At 40.6% G+C, this 22,533-nt stretch overlaps 1 protein-coding gene across 7 annotated transcripts in view; it reads right to left on the reverse strand.

Annotated features, from left to right (window-relative positions):
- The window catches only part of LOC125764277 (chitin synthase chs-2), a 29,253-nt gene extending 7,538 nt beyond the window's left edge, over positions 1 to 21,715 (reverse strand). Inside the window, exons 1-4 of one of the 7 annotated variants that reach the window (XM_049428331.1) lie at positions 21,389 to 21,715; positions 19,323 to 19,627; positions 5,142 to 5,265; positions 19 to 548 (exon numbers count right to left, since the gene is read on the reverse strand). In XM_049428331.1, coding sequence (XP_049284288.1) covers positions 19 to 548; positions 5,142 to 5,248 — 637 coding nt within the window. In that variant the 5' untranslated portion in view covers positions 5,249 to 5,265; positions 19,323 to 19,627; positions 21,389 to 21,715. Of the gene's footprint in view, positions 1 to 18; positions 549 to 5,141; positions 5,266 to 19,322; positions 19,632 to 21,345 lie in introns of all 7 variants that reach the window. The other 6 variants (XM_049428337.1, XM_049428334.1, XM_049428330.1 and 3 more) reach the window with 6 other exon arrangements.
- Positions 21,716 to 22,533: the final 818 nt, after the last annotated feature.

Below are 22,533 nucleotides of genomic sequence, written 5' to 3' on the forward strand. Positions count from 1 at the left end.
TTTCTTTACCGTATGTACCTGGTATAACGCACAGACAGTTAGTCAACATGGCTCCTTTCACCGAGTCAACCTCCGGCAGCACAACGAAGAACAGCAACACCAACCCGATCGTGTGGAAGGATTCCATCAGAAAGACGAGCAAGAAATGGGATTTGAGCGGTTTCTTCATCGATTTGAAGAAACAGATACGCGTCGAACGGATAAACGTGCCAATCTCCGGCACGGCAAACGCAATCATCAACGCCCACATCCACGCTATCCGTTCCTCTTCCGGTAGCGACACGATGAACGATTTGTCCCGTGCCAAATCGCGATTACAGTAGGTGATCTTCCGATCGCGGCGCAACTGCGACGACATAAACAGCACGCATCCCTTCGCTACCACACCGCCCAACAGCACGATGATGAACGTGATGAGGTAGGCAAAGATCTTCAGTATTTTGATCGTCAGATCCAGACAAGCCTGATCCGCCATCGAGCCCGTATCCTCCTTGATCGGAGGATCCCGGAAGACGTCCCATCCTTTCGTTTCCTGCACGGTGCGTTGACTGGAATAAGAAAAAAACAAACGTAGAATGCATTCAGACTCATTTCAGTGATCCGTTGGTATTTGTTCACACACTTAAGTGTATAATATTATGGGTATAATGGACGCTAAAGCGACAGAGCGATAGGACACGGTTCGTTTATTGCAATGTACGCGCGACCGAGGTCAAGAGTTGCGGTGCGGAAACTGTTTGTTTATTGTAGCGATTTAAATTATTTGACTTGATGGGGTTTTTTATCTACCCACAATAAGGAAAATGAAAAACAAAATGTGAGCTCGTTGAAAAAGATTTCAATGATTGTTAAGTGAGGAACATGTTGAACTTTTTCGCTTCATTTGAATCGTTTTAGTAGTATCATACAGCAAATTTTTGGAGATGTTTCTTATCCATTTGCCGTTTTGTTTTAGTTGGAAATTGCACGAATAACTCATTTTGTTGCTTTGATTTCACAAGCAAAACTACTATCTATTCGTTGTACCGCCAGACGATATCGTACTATCGAATCATCACGCACCCGTGACCACGATACTGTAAATCACTTTCATTTACAGCGTTACGAATATGCGAACGGAGACGGATACACCCTCATAGTATGGTACAAATAGAAGTGAAAGTTTGTCTACAGCCAAGCGCACCATTCAATATGGTTAAACCGATCGATTATCGCTTAATGGATGCTCCTGGATGGATTACGATTTTTGGCATACATCAGATATTCTTCCTCGTCGTCAATATCATTGGCAACACGGCAGTAGTGATGGCTCTGGTTGCTGATATAGTTGTTAGCCTCTGTACCGTTCCGTTGCGGCTTGGGAAGCCCTGGCAGAGCAATCCCGTTCATGGCCATTCCACTGCTGTTGCTGTTGTTGCTGCTGGGTATTGTTGGCGTTGCCACTGTTGGTGCAGCAGTGCTGTTTACTTTGCGATACATCCTGATGCCTTTGCTGGGAGCCTAATGACACTTGTTATCACCTCGCATTTAGTGTGGGGGTTAATGTTGTTCACAGCTCACTGTTTTTGGCCGTTTTAAGCGCTTCCAAGCAATCACTTTCCCTGAACATTCATCACTTTGCGCTTGATTCCACTTTCTCACTTTAGAAAGAACTTTATTTTATCAAAACAATAATCACTAGCACTTGTCCTAATGTTTGCAGGTGCACCATCGAAACAGTAACCATCACAAACTTTGGTACCGATTTTCCACGGACCGAACGGGGTACCGTCGTTGCTTCCGATTGCGATGGATGTGCCGGACTGAGTGCGTCTTTCGCCTAGTGGCGTTTAGCTTGGTCGGTTTTGCAGTTGGCACAAGGGTGCTGATTGGTCAAGCACGCCACACCACACACCGTTCATCCGATCGGGAGCCGATCGAAACACGCCGTTTCGGTGGGTGACCAAAATCGAAAAAAAAGTAAACGCACCAACCAACAACCACCTGTACAGGCGTGTGTGCGGTGAAAAATAAACCTATCAACCACTACAATCCTTCTCCGTTCCGTCCGCAATTCAACCTCGCTTCATACTCGAACCATCCTCACGGTGGTTTACTGTCGTCTTTACCATCCTTTGTGAGGGTTTTTTTTTCTTCAAACTTCATTCCTCAACATGCATGCTGGAAACGGACAGTGAGAGTATGTACGCGGTATGAGTAGCTTCGAACAAAACTATGCCGATTGATGGAAATCCGTGTCGGACGGGTATGTTCATATGATTCTCACACGCTAACCACCAACGAGGGGATCATGATCCGGAGAGTAATGTTTTGCTATGCGCAATTTGGTGTGCGACCCTTAAAGACGAGTAGTTTTGAAGTGTTGGCGTTTTCTACACACATTTCACAGCTGGTGAAATGCGTACCGCATGCTTACATCTGAAACAATCCGATGGTATGGTGGTAGAAAGAGCCCCGGTACTTTGTCGATAATCATTTGGATTTGCAAAATTCTTAAACCATCGAGATAGGGAAGTACTTGTCCGCTATGCTGTTCATTCCAAAGGTTTATGTGGAGTTTAAACATTTTTGGTAACGGTTCGTCATTCGTCGCGCTTCGCTAACTCATCCGGATACATTCGATTTTTTTGTTGCCTCAACTCACGCTGCTAAATCTTGGACCCACTCGAAACACCTTCCCAAAATAACGTGCTTGATGTGTAACGACATGGTTGGTCTTGTCTCGTTAACTCTTGCTATTTATTTTGCTAGATACAATTTCAAACCGTTTGATATTTTCTCCCTCATCCACCGTGTGTTGCATAAAAGCGCCGAAGTCTATTAAATTTCTAACGATTTCATTCAAACAAATTTGCAGTGTGCAATGTGAATGTAACGAACACGAGTAAAAGGTGATTGAGATTTTTCGATTAAGTTTGTAACGTAATCGAATCAGTTTAGTCCAGGTCTGGGCAGACTAACGCGCAACCGGTGGCAATCCACGACGTAACCAAATTCGATGGAATCGGTGCAATGGTTATAGAAATAAGGTATTGTTGCTAACGAAGGCGAATTTTTTGCCATGGCTTCCGCTTCCCAAAAATGTAATGATTTGCATCGTTGGGAAAGGAGTTGGAATTAAAAGTTGGTTAAAAGTTGGTTGATGGAACTTGAGCTGCTTACTGATCCCAGAATAGGAAGTATTCAAATTTTCTTATACGATGCGAAATTCTCTTTCTTTCCATCGAAATTCAATGCGAAATTCTATACTTTCTAAAAAATATTATTTTATTCATTTAGATAAGCCTTGTTGGTATCTATTAGTATATTTAAAAAAATCAAAAGGAGATTACTTTTTGCAACAGACTTTGTAAACAATATTGTTTTGTACTTTTTTATGCTTTCGATTTTAAAATTAATATTACAAAAACAATTCTTGCAGCCCGCTGGTAGAGATGGTTCCTACACGACAAGACCGGCAGTCAAATCCACTCCGGATCGTCCTCCCGTAGGAAGCACTGACTATCCGACTACATTTTAAAATAAGACTAATGAGTCAGAAATGGCCAGCATGACCTTAAAGGTCGCTAAGTCAAGAAGAAATTTTTTTTTAAGAAATATCTGCTTTGAATATCTATTTTACATTTTGAAGGGATAATTAATAGAGATTTTTTTTCATTTTGACAAAAAATCTATAATAAATTGCTGTTATATTCAATACAAAATATATTCCACAATTTTGGTCGGATTTATTATTCGGTGCTAAATACTAGTAGTTAAACGTGATGAACGAGTTCCAAATTGTATTTACAAAAGGCTTAAATCAAATCACACAGATACACATAAGCCATTTAAAGTTGACGAGACTTCCATGCTGATAAAAGGGCATTCTCTCCTCTCCGTTTTATGTTACAGACCTACGGTAGCATCACAATAGTGATCCAAGCTTCAAGTGGTACAAAGAAGTGCGCCACTGTACCATCATCGTTGGTTGTAGGTGTATCCATTCATCTGTACGAGTGCAGCAAAGTTTCGTACATTCTTTGGTCCGCTGCACGATTGTGGATGGTTGTAGTTGTTAGTAGACCTCACGGTTAATGGTAAGTGTTACCACCGGGTGACGTTTGGATGAAGTAACAGCAACTCCTAGTGCATAGTTGCATAACGCTCGCGTTCCTCGCAGACGCAATCTTTCTTTCGCTGTCGCTCCAAATGATGATGTTTATGCTGTCCCACGGAACGGAGCAAGCGAACCGAACGAACGATGCAGTGTTTCTGCCATGCTGCATAATTGTTGTTTAATGTACCTCCAGAGACGCCACCGTGTTCGGGTGGTACACAGACTGATGCGAAAACGATGGTGTTACTGCGCGAAGAACAGCAACAAAAGTGCATCACGGTAGTTAGCACAGCTCCGTAAAGACTGCGGTTGCACAGATGCAGATGGTAACAGATTAGCTGGGTTGGTGTTTGCAATTGTAACCGCCTTTTTTCAATGCCGTACTCAGTACGATGCTATCATGGCTTTTTGTGCAGAATTAAAAGATAAGACTCCAGCCAGCTTAACGATTGACGAAAGATTGTATTTGTTCTAGCCGTGTGCTGGGTATATGAAAAAGCTGGCTGGGAATCGCCGCTCAGATCCGGGTTGTGACACACTTTAGGTACACAGTGCTGTACACGTTTTAGTGGTTTCTTTTGAGCATTCCCTCCCCAAAAAAATTAAAAACATTGCCATTTGACAACGAATTGCAACCACGATTACACCGACACATTGGTAGTTTTATTCGTCAATCGTTGGCCGCCACTGTTGACTGTGGTTGTGTAGCATTATCGAAGAAAAACAAAACTCGCGATCAAACAAACAAGGTCGAATTCATTATTCATGGTTGTGCGGCGGGTAAATTCAATGGCGAGCGGGATACGTAAGGAGAAAGCTATCAAACAATCTCACTCACAAACACATGGTTTTGAGTAACGCGTACAATTTCTAGTGTATGGCACGTAGGAGCGAATGTTTATTATCAAGAGACTTCAATGCTACAAACGGCGACGAACTCTCTTGTAAGTTATTTTATGCTGGCCGTTTTTTTCTTTTTGATTTTCGACACACAACTCTAATTCTTTATTTTATTTTATTTTTTTTTTCGATCGTCACTTACCTTCCTCCATAGATGTCATGCGTTAAGGGCGTGCTCTCGTCATCAGAAAAGTTGTCGTCGCTCTCGTTCGGACCATTTGCCAGAGGTCGATGTCTGATAGCAGACATCTTCTCGGCTTAAGCCTCTGCAAACAAACAAAAACAAATTAATTAGATCAACTGCAAACGGGCGATTTTTTTTATTTGTTGTTATTATGCTAAACTTTATACCCACTTATTTCTAACGATGCCATCTTTTGGCTCTTAACGTGTGGTGAGCAAAAAAGGCATACCAAATTTACAAAAAAAAACAAGATTGAATGGCAAGCAACTGGTCAAACTAGTGACATTTAAATCCAAAGAACCTGCTGGAGCAGACGGCGGCAACTAATATGAGATGCCAAACGATGTGGTTTCGAATGTAGCATAGGAAAACAAAATTGCCAAAAGACATTCGAGAACGTCCGGTTTAGCGTATAAAGGTTTTCACTCTCGTCAAGGTTATGATGATCTGGTGGGTATCTTCTGTCTTTGTTTTTAAATAAAAGTATCATATATCATCCCGCCATTACCTTTATAGATGGCAAAAAAGGGTTACCATTTTACTGCATAAGCATCTGATACTCTGGTCAGCTTAGATTAATCAAATAAGTTACATAAGTAGATAACGAATATTATTCAAAAAATAATCAAATAATTATTTCAACACTTCATTTCCAAAACCTTGGATATTTTGAAATAAAATCATAACGTTCAAAATGGCTCAAGTACAGTAGCTGGGTTAAGAGGAGTTGTGTGTCCAAAAATGTGTTCAAGTGTTTCTATAGCATAATCCATTTCTGTTGCCATTTGTATCAACCACACCTTTACTTATGATTCTGTCGTTCACCAAATAACAAAAAATGGTTTGAGTGGAATGACTTTCAAGAAAACAAGTTCCGTGCTAGAAATAACAAAACCATATCGATTGCCTTTGGGGTTTTCAAAGTCCTGTTCGCTAGATAGTGGCTGGCTTACAGTTGAGGAATTAAGTTGGCGGACAACTTCTTGCTAGGGTTGACCAGCAAATCAAAGAGGGATTTTTGATATTTTTTTCAATTCTTTCCCTTTCGTCTGATGTGACTCATGGATTCGATCCCAAAAAGCAAAGCCCACAATCGCATTACGTTTACCAGATCGTAACGGAGCGAATGTAGATTTGTCTTACGGCGTCTGTTGGGTCGATGCTGAAATCCCACGCAGTGCGTATTTCAAGCTAACGAGCTGCGAACTGCTGCTTGGTAAAACCCATTCCCTTAGCCTAAGACCACAGTTGATCGACATAGGCCGACCGTCGTTCATTGCTCTTGTAAATGTGGCGTCGTTCTGAAAAATAATTCTTTAGCAAAAATTCCAACAATCGCCACGATGAGCACCCATCGGTCTGAGCGTGTTAATAATTCATCTGTTTATGAAGGGTGAACGTTGGAAGTGTTTATAGCCAGAAGTCGATCAGGAAAAACCTCTGTCACACAATGGCAGGAACAACCGTACGCCTAACTTCCTACTTCCGAAATCAAAATGGGCACCGTTTGCCCAATTATGTGACTGAGAAGGTTGGTTTAGTTCCGTTCTTTCTTTTAAACATTGATGCTAGAATTTTGTGGTGTGGTGAACTTGAACTTCGGTATGAACTACATTGAATTGGGGAATGGTTTAGGTTGACTTTTATGGACGCATCGACCAGCATGGCCAATGAACGTTTATTGGAAAGGTAGAAAGTAGAAACCATGTGGGTATCGTAAACAGTTACGTTGGTGAAATGACGAAAATGGCAATCTTTTGTTTGTGAACGCTTTTCTACCCAAAAGTCGTAGGAGTTTTTGTTATAATTGTATGAATGTATCTTTATTTGAACGACACAGAGCTTTATTGCAACAATTTTATAGCTCTGAAATGTTGTTCTTTGAATGATCTTTCATTTAGTAACGCTGGTTAAACATCCACGAAATGGACATCACAAAATGCTTCGCCTTAGTCTGGCAGCATTTTGATTAATATCACGCAAAATGCAACACTCTGGTAGAACCGGTTCAACTAGCAACACCCGTACCAAAAACTTCCTCCTTTCCCATGCGAAGTTGCGCTCATTGTGCAAAAATGTGAACGGCCGGAAAAGTGACTCTCTTTGGCGGTTGCCTACGGGAATACTCTCTAGGCGATATATTTTGCGCCGTGCTAAAGAATACATGCCGTTGAACTCTGCGTTTCTTTGCGTATTCTTAAGCTCGGTACATTCCAATCTTTAAATGTCAGTAAACTTATCCCACCAGGCTGACCTTCACTGGCGGTCTGTGCGTACAGTGGATAGTGCATTCGCTTTAAAGTAGTTAATTTCTTCGACGTCCAGCCTGTCCAACTGTAGTAGGTATCACGCGCGTATTGTATTCGCACGGAAGAGGGTTCGTCGCTTATGCGCCCAAACCATTAGTCAATCGATCGACACAGGAAACCGCATGATCAGCAAGCAATGCTGTTTGTGGTACTCCTAGCAAGGGCTTATCGGCGATCTAAGAAACAGCGAACATAAATTATGGAAGGAAACATCTAAAGAAGAATAATGCTTGTTGCACAAAAATAAGTCACTGACTAGGTGGAGTTTAGACTTTTAAAACAACATACCGGTACGGTAGAATCAAAGGTTTACTAAAGCAGTTGAACAACTAAAAGCTTTACGGTGACCATGCGACGTGTCGGTTACTTCCCTGTTTCCAATTGCAGCTTCCAGTTGCCATTCCTTCGCTCTACCATTTCCTTACCAACTGAAACGTTCACCGTACACTAGTTAAAAGAGGCAAGGAACTCGATTGAAGTCGATCGACATGTTTTTTTTTTTGTACGGTTCGTGGCATGATTTTTTTTGCGCTTTAACGGTTAGCAAAGAGAATGGCAGATATAATTTAGTTTACCGTAGTTATATTTTTCCTCCATCCATTCTGCGTCACTTTGCTAACTTCGTCACAGCGTCTTTGCACAATAAACAGCCAGCCGATATGAAGCGGCACCGATACCGTCGTCATGCCAGTCAGATCAATATGCAACCGACCGGGGTTGGGTCAATTAAAATGGTGCCACGTCGCTTATGCCCTGCTTCGGTCGTCGGCTCCTATTTATCGTGGGGCAACGAGATTGGGCGCGTGTGTACTTGTGAGAACGTGTGCGCTTAAGCAGTGGATTGATGCTGACTTTCGATTTCTTTAGCTCTCCCGTACAAAATTTGCATTGTCTCTGGTCGAACAGAGGCCGTCGGAATGTGGCAGTTATTGGTCAGGTTATGGAGGGTGTTTTGCTTTTAATCGGAATGTGGTCGTTTCTCCATCCATAAAGTGTTTGATGGCGGAAGCAAGAATTGGGGTTAGAAAAAAAAACAATCTACAGATCAAGTTTTTTTTTGTTTTGCAGTTACTAAGAAATGTGTCGATGATAGCTACACGGAAATGAACGATCGTTCAGAAATGGACACTATTTTAATGTGAATGTGATACTCGAGCATTTTACGAACGCTTTGAAGAAGATTGAAAGACATTAATTATATTCCTGGAACTTCTTGGAATATAATTAATGAACACTGAAGGCGAACAAACATTAATCAACAGTGCTTACGAGCAAAAACTGGCAACTTCGCAAACGTTTGCAAATAAGCATCGGTTAGCCTACGAAAGCCTGAATCTTGACATTACTCTCTCTTTTTTCCTTTCTTAGGCCACAGCAGTATTGGTGTGGGGCTGTTCCACGTCATGCTCCAGTGTGCAGCTGTGAATAAGATCGTACGAAATGTTGCAGACGACCTTGTCTTGTATTCTGCACGCTCGGTTGCTTGCCTGCCTGCAAGCTTTCGCCCGTTCGTGCTGTGTGAACACCCAATCTAGGGAGGTTCTCAACCTCAACCATTCGGCACCCGGGGATCGTTGGCAAAACTGGAGAGCAAGCGGGAAAACTATCCACCTTCTCTGCTACATTCCCCCCCATGCTATGTGCCGATGTGCGAACACGAACCTACCGAACTGGTTTCTTTGTTCGACGAAAGGCTCCCCCTTATCCAACGAAGACCAAACGACACTGCATTATAAACTTTTGGACACAACGCACGAGAATGCATTGGTAGCAATAAACTGCATTTACTAACTAACGCACGGCTATCGTCCACAACTTAAAAAAAACACTGCCTGAATGCAATAAACCTTTAGAACGACATCATTAATGCGGCGTAATCGTTTCACGAAATGTTCCATCAAAGGTGTCGATGATGCCGTCAGATGATGAACGAAATGTCAGCATTGATCTACGTCTTCAAGTTTGTCAGTTTTACTAGCCTTTAGGGGCGGTGCTTTAAGGTGCTACAGAGCACTATAGATATAGAAGTTTTACCTTTAGCTGTAGGTAGAAACACACACTCCGATTGCATACGAAATTACGCCTCCCGGAAGGTTACCTTCTCCAACTTAGCGCTTAGACAGCTTGTGACCGATGCGTCATAAAACCTCAATTTGATGGCCACGATTTCCATTGGGTTTTTTGGATTTTCTAGCATTTTGTATGTCTCGCAAGGTACACATTTCTAGCATAGTGCAATCATGGGAATTACGGCGATGACCCCTCCAGGGTTCGTCTACGTATAGCATAAATACCGCTCGTACACGTACACAGGATTACGATCTGAGTTCGTTGGATCATTTGAATAAGAAATAGAGTTTTGCCGTCGACTGACGGGCGGCTTTTGTGAAGATCAAACCATCGTGCATTCAGCAGCAACAGTTTTGATCGCGATAAGCAGCAAAACATCGCAACGAAATGTAGGGCGAACAAGATCATTGAAGTTGCTTAATTAAATTAGTTCTCTCTTTAATTATTTTATAATAATCTACAAATTTGTACCACTTTTAAAATTACTTTACTTAGTAGTATATTATAGTGTGTTAATGAATATTTTACAAAATTAAAGTTATTGGAAATTTTAAGTTATCCCAACAGTTTCACATCACCACTTACACCAATAGAAGAAAAATTTTAATCTCGAAGATCTTAGTAGAAAACATAAAAAGTACGCCATTAAACTTAGTAGACAATATTGTTTGCACAACACAATAAAAGGAGAGAAAAGGAGGTGTTGTAGTATACGAGCAAGCGAGAAACCCGGGCGTATACTGGATTAATTTCCTCACTCCACTTTGGAGGGTGGTCAAACCAGTTTTCTAGTTTCGTCCAGACTCCACGTCCAAGTCGCACTACAGTGTGTAGCCATTTTTTTTTTTGCTTCGCCTCATTCCAATCACTCACGAAAGCGATAAAGGAAACAACTTTTTCTTTCTTTCGAACCAAGCACCCGGCCACGCTGTTGGTACAATCGCCACACAGGCGCACAAGGGGTACGAAAAGCAACCCCTAAACCGGCCAAATGTTGGTGTATACGTTCGAATGGGGTGGTTTCCGTTTATTTTTTTCCTTCGCTTCGGCTGTATCTGATAAATGTCTAAAGTACAGCTGCCCGCTGCCGAACGTTGGCGTGTGGTTGATCTTTCAAGAGTGTTACGCCATTTGCTTAACAACCGGAGTTATTGCTTTTCGAAAGTAGTTTTCGGGTACATAATACACGCCTACAGGAAGTGTGTAGTATTAACAGCTTTTGTAGAGTATATACTACTGTAAGGATATTTTAACATTTTCAAAGTTTTGGTTAAGAACAGTATATTATTAGAGTTGCAAAATCTTGGATTTAGTAGTTGTTGGATCTTTGAAGATCAGCATACTTGTTGACAGCTGCAGCTGTCATTTGAAAGGGTCTTGTTTGCTGCTACTTCCCATTTACTGATCGTCATCGTTAGCTCTCAGTTTCCTAACGAGCTTTTCCTAATGATCCTACAAACCACTCATACACACGGTTGTTCTGCGATGTTGATCATGATGAAGCGTATTGTTCGCAACGGTACCGTTACTAGTGACGAGGTACGTTACTGTGATACAATGTATCGGTAACATTACACTGTTACACTATGCACGGATATGCATAGCTGGGCAAGGAACGGTTCGTCTATGCCGGATCTTCTCGACCCATGTGGGTCAAGGGGGTTCGTGTAACGTCATTTGCGATATTTTTTATTTATTAAATCCAACCACTACACGTTACGTCGGACACTACGTTAACTGTCCTGGGGGGCAGGCTAGATCACAAAAGCACCTTGAAAAATTTGCACCATGAATCACAGATTTGCAACGTGCCATTTCACTATCGTTACGATCGGGGTGCACTTACAAACAGATGACTCCAGACAAAGACCGCTTGCTCTATCACGCACCGCAGCGAGATGAAACATTGATAGAAACCGCATCAGTTCGGCTTCAAAACTTCTTCGGTCTTCGGTCGCATCGTTTTATCGTGATTAAACACACTAAAGATGGCTAGTTTCAGGGCCACACACCATTACCATCGAATGACGGTGAACCTGTTTCCCAGCTGCAAACCAATCGGCCCCCTCCCCCGGGGGTCTGGTCGTTCAAGTCGCCACACCGCTTCATCGCAAATACCATCAACCTTGGCAGTTTTTGGGATCGAATCGGATGTCGTAACGCACAGTTTTGTCGCTCAGCTTCCTGAACGGAGCATTACGATACTTGGCAACTGGAGGTTGATGCCAGAGCGTGGAAAACGAAAGTGAATCTGTTGCAGCAAAAAAACAATATGCGACTGATAATGAAGCTCGTCTGCCAAGCAAAACGGAAGATCGAATCGGGATCGAAACGAGATTGGCATTTCCCGGCAAAACGGAAACGAGCCGGTTTTGTGTGCAGATGGTGGTGAAAGTTATTACCATTTGTGGGTGTTTTGTCTTTGTGTGCATTTTGTTTTTCATTCTCATTGATTCAATCAACCGTTAAATCTGTTTTTCTTTCTCTATATGATGTGCTGATGTGCATTTGAAATTGACTTAATGATAAACCGGATGTTAACATTATGCGAATCTAAAAGCTTCTCTTCTGTTTGTGTGGTTGCCATTCACCATGTTTGTAGTTTTAATGAAGCGAAGCCAATTAAATGCATCTTGAGTTGCATGGAAACCGTTTGAAGCCACTTTTTTAATGAAATCGTATGAAAGTGTAGCACAATGCACTTTGCTTGAATGGTTTTAAACTTTACTTTCAAACAAATGTTCTTAGTTTAACGTATGCAGATGTTCACTAATTGTAAATATTTTCCGCGTGTTATTCAAAATACAAAAATAGATATTACCATTTTTTGTTTTCAAATAATCGTTTTAGAAAAAGAAAGAACTTTAAATTTTTTGAATAATATTAAATAAGCGCACATTTTAATATTGCGTGATTTTTAACACGATTGAAAGTCTCTGCCGTTCCTCTCCCAAAGATTAATATAATTTTTTCTCTAATACGCTTTATTATTTTTGTATACCATAGCTTTTAGATCCTTGTTGAATTTATTGTCGAATGAAAAAAAATTAAACAATAATGGTAAAAAATCATGTGCAGAGAAAAAATCAAGGTTCAAAGAAATTTGTCTGAAAACTAATCATAAAGCGCCTCAAAATTCCATAAATAGAATTTAACAATGTTGAACTATTCGGTAACAATTTGAACGATGTGCGAAAAAATATTAATAATCACTTGACTTATTTTTATCCCCAAGCTGTCTCGTGTGGATCTTCTATCTTGTGAATGAAGCCAAAACCATATGAAACGTCGAGTTTTATTGTTTCTTATTAAAAACATAATAGAAATTGTTTTTATCCCTTTTTTTAACAAAACATGTGTTTGCATTCCGAATTATGCGCAGCTGGAATTTAAAAAAAATCAAAATGCTTAAACCCACCACACGATAACTGCTCGAATCACAACGGTGAACTACTTACTGCTTACGCTTTCTGACATAGATGTTTCGCCCCAAAGAGCACTTATTAAAATTTCATCTTATTAAAACTGACCAAGCATTTGAATAAAGTTTTAACCCGTACACCCACTCCATTATTACCCCCTTACAGACCGAGAGCAGTGTGTGGCAAGGTCGCGCTAAACATCATTGTCTAAAGACTTCACAAAGCAACAAAAAAAAACAACACAAAACCTTACTACCGTTATGGTTATTAGTGTTTTTTTGGTCACCTTTCTGCTTGGTGAACTTCCATCAATATGCAGCCCCAAAATCCGTACACCGGTACGCAAAACGACACGCAAAGCAAATGGCTTGGCAAAATGGTTACACATTACCGCCAATGCCCTCGCCCAGGCCACATGGGACACGGTTCTGCGCTTGGATGCGAATGGTCAACCGTCCCAACTAGATGTTGGACAGCATTTTATTTGCGAACCATTCAACCGATATTGCGCAACACGCTGTACACGGCAAGGATTCTTTGAGTGATTGTCCGGTGTTTTTTTCCCTCTCTCTCTTAGCAGCTGTTCCACCCATGTATCGCCCATTCATTGGCATCCTCGATTTGAGCTGGATGGTGTCTTTTATTTTTTCTTCAAACTTTCCAACCGGTCAAGAGTTAATTCTTTTCGAATGTCAGCCATAGCTTGACACTATGTTGAACTGGCGTATAGAGACTGTGAAGGAGAGTGTATGTTAGGTTTTTTTCGGTTGATAGATCTTTCGATTCAATGCTTAACGATCTTTTCAATGGTTGTTGGGCGATGTTTGTACGCATGGTAATATCCAAACCCTGAGGGACCCTGGAGCGTGGTGAACATGGTAAGGTTACGGTGAAAACCACCACGTTGTGCTCACGAAGGCCAGACCAAGACAAACGTCAGTAGAAGATGAAGCAGCGGAAAAAGATTCAAACTGCGAAACTACTTATTTTGGAGCATTTGGGTGGGGTCAGATATAAATTCACGCACCAAACAAATGCTCTCAAACAGTAATGGCATTATTAATCATAAATTGATTTGTCGGAATAATTCACATTGCCACAGGTTAAGGTGAAACTTTCATTTTTTGTGAAAAGTAATTGCTTCATATTTTAACCTTTCTTACACAAAAGCTTTTTGGACAAAAATTTGCCTTCATCTCTTTTTTTACTTCTAAAACTCGTGGTCTATTTATGCAACCAGTTATTGCTATTCATTGCTGCTTTGCAAAGATCGTCATATTATGGCACACCAGGCTACCGTAAGTGTAACAAAAACATAATACACAATGCAACTGTATCACGCGTGAGAATTACAACCCGACATTCAGCAACGTCGTGTGCCACTACAAGACAAATGTGTGAACCGCACGGTGACGGTGCTACGAGTGATTTATGTGCCCTGGAAGGGACATATATCTTACCGACGTATGATGATGGGTCAAACACTGGGTAGATTATTTTTTTGAGGAATTTGAATATTTTTCCATAAAAGAGCGAATTCTTGCTCTATCATTTAATTTTACGTTGTTCGTATGTTTAGTTGGAAGACGGTGAAATTCTTTGTTACATGGATTAAACCTCTTGGATGCGTACATTCTTGAAGGCTGGATTCTTACCATCAGAATCCCTTTATTCCCCTTTTTCTAAACCGATAATCATACCCTTTGTGTCTAATAGATATGATTATCTTCCTGAAAGAAAACCCTCTCCACTTATCTATTCAATTTTTCATCTTTTTTCATAGATCATAATAACATGCGTAGCATCATAATCGAGCAAAATTGAAACAAAAACACAAAGCTTAGCAGGTGAAAATTTCTTTCTCGAAAATTTCATCCCTCACTGACTGGGCGAAAGGGCGCATCTTTCCCTTCAGAGAGATGCACTACGGTGATCGACGATGAGACGATCGGCTTCATACACAATCAGGCCACCGACTGCACTAATCATCGCGGTTTGTTATTTCTGGGCAATAGTAATTGCTAGGGATTGCTACATTTTTGCTTTGTTTTCCGTCGTTGCTCAATTTTTTTTCTTCCCTTCAATCCACGGCAAACGCAAAGGGAAAGCTGTTGCTGTCCGTGAAAGTGCACGCACCAGCCGTATGCTCGCTATGCTCGTGGTTTAATTTGGTTTCTTTCATGTTTTCTCATTTATGCTTTTTTTCTCATATCATAGTTTAAGTTGGACTGTCTTTAATACATGTTCCATGCAAGTTCCTCCTAAGAAAAACTCAAGCTAAGATCTGTAAAGATACGTCAGTCTAACGTAATTGTTCTCTCTTTATCACTGTACAGTGCGGTTTCATTCACAGTTTCTTTGATTTTAATCTTAATTAAACACCATTTTCTTTGTTTTATATTTTTCTAATACTTACTCGCTTAACTATTTGGTATTTCCTTTTTTCTTAACTTCCCTTTTTTTAAAAAAAAGGTGCTGATACACTAAACTATTTCTTTAGAAAATCCGGGTTTGTTTTAAAAAAAACATATTTAGCACACAGAACACCTTCGTTGCGTCTAAGAGTTGGGGTTTAACTGATCTACATCTTGATATCCAAACCGGAACAATATTATTTGAGTTCCCATTTCCCTATCCCCCTTCTTTGTTATTGAACACAAATGCTTCTTTTGATCACTCATAGTCTTTTCAAAACGAGATGTTTCAATAAAACCCAAGAACAGACAGTATTGTGGTACGTTTTAACAACGACAGGCACCAAATTCCAGGTACCACTCAAAGAAATATGCTGTCTGTTGTTTGCTGAATGTGGCCGCCTTGGATCCGTTTGACCTAACTTAAGAATTCCAAGAATTAGTTCAACTATTTCAGATAAAAATTGAATTATTTTCTTTTTCTTCATTTCAGCCACATTGCTAGCGACGAATGATGTGTTTTGTTTGATTTTTATGGCGGTTTTTTCGTTATCAACCGATTATCCAACATACTTTACACCGGTTCGGTTTGGATGCTGTCACCTGTGTTTTAATTCCCACCTTCCCACTGTTTTTATCTAACCTTTCATCGGGTTTCACTTTTGTTTGCCGTTTGAACCAAAACGTCGTCTCCTTCGCGATGGCGGGTTCGTCGATCTGCATCGCTTTTCGCTTAACCATCTTTCCACTTTCGAAGGCAATCCGTACACGGAGCATATCATGGCACAGGTTGCCTTTTCCCCTTTAGTGGCTCTCATTTTTCGTTTCGCTTCTTCGTACTCCCCCCGCCACCCTCCCCTGACAGTTCCTCTTTCCGGCCGTCTGAAGCTGTGTGTGAAATGATTTTCACTTTTCAAATCGCCACTACGGGAACGGGATCCACCACTAACTGGGCAGAGCAACGGTTGGTTCGGCGATCGTCGAAATGTTGGCCTACTTGGCGAAGTGAAATAACCTTCGCCGTAAAAGTTTTCTTTTTGCCTTGTTTCGTCGGGGAGTTTTTTATGTCCAAACAGAGACGGAAAAAGAAAAGTCTACCTAAACTGACCTGTCTTAATTTTAGAAGCTCGTTTAATCGGTTGTTGTGTTTTCTTCTGCATTTTCCGCTAGTAGACATTGAAGATTTAAATCATGCTGAAGAAAAAATGCTACTTTTTTATTTTCAATATAACAAAAATTTGTGTAAAATAAAAATTAAAAAAAAAAATCCAGCACACACTTGACGTCATTGCAATTATGCGTGCAAATATTAAAAAGGGTGCTGCAATTTTCCAAAGGTTTTTTTTTTGCAATTAGTGCTTTCCCATTAGTGCTTTCAATTTCCATTCCGAGTTCATCGACACCCTCGCGTCTTCTAATGCATCTTCAAACCCATCCGAACCGAAATTAGGCGAGAGAAAGATGGAGCATATTATACCGAATATGCAAAATTATAATCCTCCATCTCATCTTTACCTTCGACGTTTTAAAAGTTTTCACTTTTCAATCACCTCCGGCATCAGGTTTTTCGGCACATTTTCACGTCGTTTTTTTATTGAATGGGGATCACATTTTTGTGTACAGATCTCTCACCTCTCTTGCACACATTAGTAAGCTGGAGTGTGTGGCCAGCTTACTAATTTTACTAGCCTGCTATTATTACCGTAAGTGGTATCTGACGAGGTGAGAAGAAAGTATCATCATTTCTGGTACGGAGCCACAATTTGGGAGGCTTCGTTTGAAGTGAATTTTCACTGCCTTTTAATAGAAAAATTAAGTGTTTTTTTTGTTCTTATTTGGCATTTCTATGCATTCGTACTTTAACATATTTCAAAACAAGTTATGTTCTTCCTCTTACGCTACATTAAACATGTTGATTACCGACCGTACCAACCTTAAACCATAACAAACAGCAAAAGTTCCGCTTAGGCTTACCAAAAAGCCTTGAGTGCGATGGCGCATAAGAAGGTTATTGAGTTAATAAAATTCTTAAGCTCGTTTGTGGTTCACTTTAGGACACACACACACGATCGTAAGCACACCCAGGATTACCATTGACCGTTAACACTCGATTGGATATGTACGCAAAAAAAGAACTATACTAGAGTAGAGACTCTTGCAAAAGCTCAGCTACAACCAAACAAGCTCATGAAACAACCGTCATCTAAAGAACATGATTGACGCAATGCGAACACCGTACAGGGTGTAACGAAGCCCAGCGGAGGGCGTTGTGAGAGTGAAATAAAACCTATGTTTTGCTTGTTTGGTTGTTAGGTTTTTTTTTCTGCAAAGCAAACCACAAAGCTCCACCCAAACGTGTCGAATTTCGAAGGCTAGCTATTGCCCGAGGGCCGGTTAGATATGTGCGTATCTAGCTACAAGACCTGTACCGCAAGTAAAGCAATCAGCTACCAACTTAAAACCATGCGTTTGACATTCTGGGTGATTTTGTACGTTTCTTGTGCTCGTTAGCGCGCTGTAGCTGACAACAATAAAATCGAGCCATTTAAGCGCAAATCGGAGCGAACAAAGCCAAACAGTGTATGGTTGATCGCGTTCTTGATTGGTGCAAGACATGCGAGACGCTTGCACGAACGATGGTGGATCGATCGGTGGGAGAGTTGAAGTTTTCCACCCCTAAAAACGAACTCCCTCCGTCTGTGTTTTTTTAAAGTGATTTTTCTTCAACATTCGTTCGTTTGTGTGAGAGAGAGAGAGATAAAAATAATTAAACCAACATGCAACACCACGAGCAATTGTATAAATGAACTAACTAAACCATGGACTTGGGGTGTCGATTTGTGCCGTATGTTTTGTGGAGTTTTTTTTTCTTTTCCTTTGCTTTCATGCATGCCAGTGTGCAGTAGCAGCCCTTTTAGGTTAGGTGCCCATTGCAAAAGCGAAAGAAACGGAACGGTGCAATTATGGATTTCCACCGGAAAATCTACATCCGCCCCGTGTGTGTGTGTGTGTGTGCGGGGTTGCTTAACTCGCCAGACCGATGGGGTCTGGTACGGGTGATGATGGAAAAGCCCTTCGAAAGACAATACATGATATTGTTTTGACAGCTTGTGCCAGCAGAGGAAATTGGTTTACCGGTTGCGAGGTGAGAGTTGGGTTAGAACACAAGACGTTATTTCGCTGCTATTTCATCGTGCAAGACAAAAAAAAGGATGTTGTGAAACGAACCGGTAATGGAAGAGGTTCTATTGCACAAAAAAGTGGTTTTCCGTTGTATGATTTTACATACAAAATCCTTGAACAAAAATTTGTTCTTTTTTTTCGGTTTGTGGTAATTTCTAATCGAATTTAATTTGCAACACTCCACTGGCTTCTTAATTTTGGACCGAATCATTTGAATAATTGAAACATAACACCCGAAAGATGCACATTACACAATTTTGCTACGCATCGGTAACTGACCAGCAAAGCCCAAAATAAAACAAACATTACAAAAAGCTTATCGTAACGTAAGGCACGAGGCGTATGAGCTTTAGTTTAGCTGAAACTTGATGATTTCGATTGCATTTTTAGAGTTTGCAAAATTTGTCAAGCTCTGTCGACTTTCGTCGCATCGTAAATACGACGCTGATTGAAAGTTTCATAATTGAAAAATAAAAATACGGAGTATAATTTCATAACGTTATTATACGGATATTATATGAGAATTACAAACAAAATCAATTATAGCATTTTTTAAATAGAAATTGGACTTTAACAATATTTTGTAAAATTATTTAACTTTTTTTTACATTAATCTGATTCATCAGTATAGATGACACCTTGTGTTGCCATTATCTCAATGGACAACCTTGATTGTTCTGATGTTAATCGTAAAGCCATAAATCAACTTAATACTCTAAAAACCCAGCAGTGAACACTTACCCTAGAGACGGCTCCAGTCAACAAATCGATCGTACTCCAATCCAGCGGCTGAGGCTTATGCTTCAGCTGCCCTTTTTTAGTGTCACTATGCTACCACGGAACGTAGTCTATGCTGCTGATATCCGAAAACACAATGCCAAAAATCCCCGTCAGTACTCGTTGTCGCACCACTTGCGCAGAGAGCTTGCTCTTTGAGGTGTTTCTTCTTTGCTCTCCGTCTGCACGCTCACCCGTTATCTTACGCAACATGAACGGCAAATATCTTCGACGACGACTACGGCGCGACGATCGGTCGACGCACTATACTGCCTTTCACCGAAGCAAACAAAACATTTACGAAAAATATAAGAAGAAACGCAACGAATATTTAAAATTAAAAAAAAATAATAAAAATTACAGATAAAATACATTTGATGTTCGTAGGACGTTCATTGATGTTGTACATTTCTTCAATTTCATTCAGTTCTGTTTTTTTCATTTCATTTATCATTTTAAACTTCAATTCTTGTTTTTGAAACGAACCCCGTAACAAAAATAAAAGTTTTTAAATGAATTCATGAATTTTATAAAATCATAAAAGGTGAAATTTTACACTTTATTTTAAATGCTCTTTTGTGTGTAATTTCGTTGATGTTTTAATTGAAGAATAAGTGCACTTTTAGCTGCACTGAACACTGAACTACTACCACCTAACGTGCATCAGACATGGGCATTATGTGGCAGCTACCTTCAAAGACCTTCGGAACATTGGCCACTTTTTCGATGCCCACTCATACACACACGCACGCACACATTAATCCACACCAACACCAACACGCCAAAGTCTCAACAAATCAGGTCCACGCGCCAACCCCAGTGTGTCACTTTGGGGTGGTAAGACACGATCAAGAAAATCGGGGGAGGACAAAAAAAAGCCAACCCAAGACGTAACGGTGGCATACCGCTGTCGTGCCACTCCATACCAGCTGAAGGTACGCGTCAAGGTACGCAAAGTAGCGTTGAAGAAAGACACAGAGAGAGAGAGAGAAAAAATGCTATAATAACGTACACATGCGCACAAACGTTCCGCACCCACACACGCGATCAATCTCGGCATGATCGACCATGCCACGGATCGGCCACTCGCTTCCAACTCCCAACGTTTGCATCCTATTTGTGACGTTTTGTCGTACCAGAATGACTAATGAAGAAGCGCACCATCACCATGTTTAGCACTTTGGGCAAAGCCACGATGCTTTTATCGATAGGGGACAGTATCATCAGATTCTTATATATTCTACATTACTTTCTGCATTTATTTTCTGCTCTTTTTAATTTTCTTATCGTAAGATTGCAATATCCATTTATCAATTGTCTTTCTTGTCTTGTCTTAAGCAGCCTTTCTCACACCAAAATTCCTTTCACAGTCACAACTTACAAAACTTACAAAACCCCACATTAAACACTCGCTTTCACCGTGCATCGATCACATTCCAAACAATCAATTCTTTTCCATATGATTTTTTGAATATTTTAAACCCTTCACTGAAACCGGCTAGTGTTGTTTGGTTGGATTTAGTAGATCCTATTACGATTGCTGTTCACTGATTCATTTTCACTACGCCAATAGGCCAAGGGGTTTCACACGTAAAGCTTCTTTTTTGTTGTTCCTACTTTTGTCCCATCACAAATATACAAGAACGAACGATCGAAGGTACGGAGATTCGCTACGAAAGCATCCCTCGCGCGCGCGCGCGCGCAGAGATCCGTGTGTTCAGCGCCGTAAAGGTGAAGGCTTTGACATTTTCGAGAGAGCAGCATAGCAGCACTGGCCGGACTGGAATCGCGAGTTTTAGATCGGTCGTCTTCGATGGTGTACCATCTAACCATTGTCACCCACTTAAACATCACTACCACTAGCATCACCTGTTTTGTACGGTTCTACTGTTTTCCCCCGTTTGATCTAAATATAACTTTAACAAATCGCAACACGCAACAACAAAGTTTAACGCGAATGATGGAAAGTGAATGAATGAAAGTTCACCTTAGCGCATTGAACGCACTCTACTTGAAGAAAACGCACTTACACTGCACGGTGTACGGTGGAAGCAAAAAATCTCACTTGTTTTGCCGTGGCCGAACGAGCAACGAGTCACCAGCGCCAGACGACGCGACAGCATGCGACCAGGGTTCGTTGGGATCTGGTCGTTGAAATCTCTCTCCACCCGAGTGAAACGCCGCGCTGCAGACAAACCGTAGTTTGTAGTGTTGGTGAGCACACCGACCAGACGAAAACCAGTTGTGGCCCCAAAATGCATGTGGCGCAAGGAAGTCAGCACACGCTCTCGCTGTATGCGCTTTGTGCAAACGATCGGTACGGGCTGGTACGGCGATCGTTCAACAGTTTCTGCATCCACCGTACATGGGGCTGGAGCCAATCTGACTACATACTCTGTGGCCCAACGGTGTGCTTATGTTCGTTCGATACCGATTTAATGTGCCTTTCGTAGCGTTATTGCTTAGAATGGTGTGATTCATTCGTACTCTTCTTTTGATCCTTTGATGATATTCGCTACTTTGGAGAGTGATCATTTGTTTCCAACAGCTGATCAAATACTGTGGGGATTGGATCGCATACTTTACTTTTATCCTATCGTGAGTCACTAACATCATCCGCAATCAAAACCCGAAGGACACTTTTACTATTCATGTTAATGGATGGTTTAACTGAAATGATTTCGTCTGTACTATTGATGATGAATCAAATGAAATGTGAATGATTGAATGTTTCCGCAATGAATTCGTTTTATTGAATATTGTTGAACAAAATCTTTTGAAGAGAATTATTTCTTTTATTATACTTTTAATTAACGGTTAACAACGTTAACGGCACAACGGTTAAACGGTTTGTTCGTGTTGATCGCGATCATTTCATCATTATGTTTATTATTTGGCTATGCATTTGTTTATGCGACTTATTTCAAAATAATTGTACAAAATCAAATCAAGCAATAAATAACTTGATGTCGTCAATAATGTTTCTACAACGAAATTAACAATAATAATTTTGTGTTTTAATAATGGCAAATAGTAGATTTTTGTTTTTGGTTTACTAAAAAAAACACTAGAAATATAAATTCAATTAAGTAAAAATACGATTTACATACATTAATTTATCGTGGATTATTAGTGATAAGCATCATACATGCAAATAGAAATTAGAACACAAAAA

This window comes from Anopheles funestus, chromosome 2RL (genome assembly GCF_943734845.2).
Source record: "Anopheles funestus chromosome 2RL, idAnoFuneDA-416_04, whole genome shotgun sequence".
Lineage (NCBI taxonomy): Eukaryota > Metazoa > Arthropoda > Insecta > Diptera > Culicidae > Anopheles > Anopheles funestus.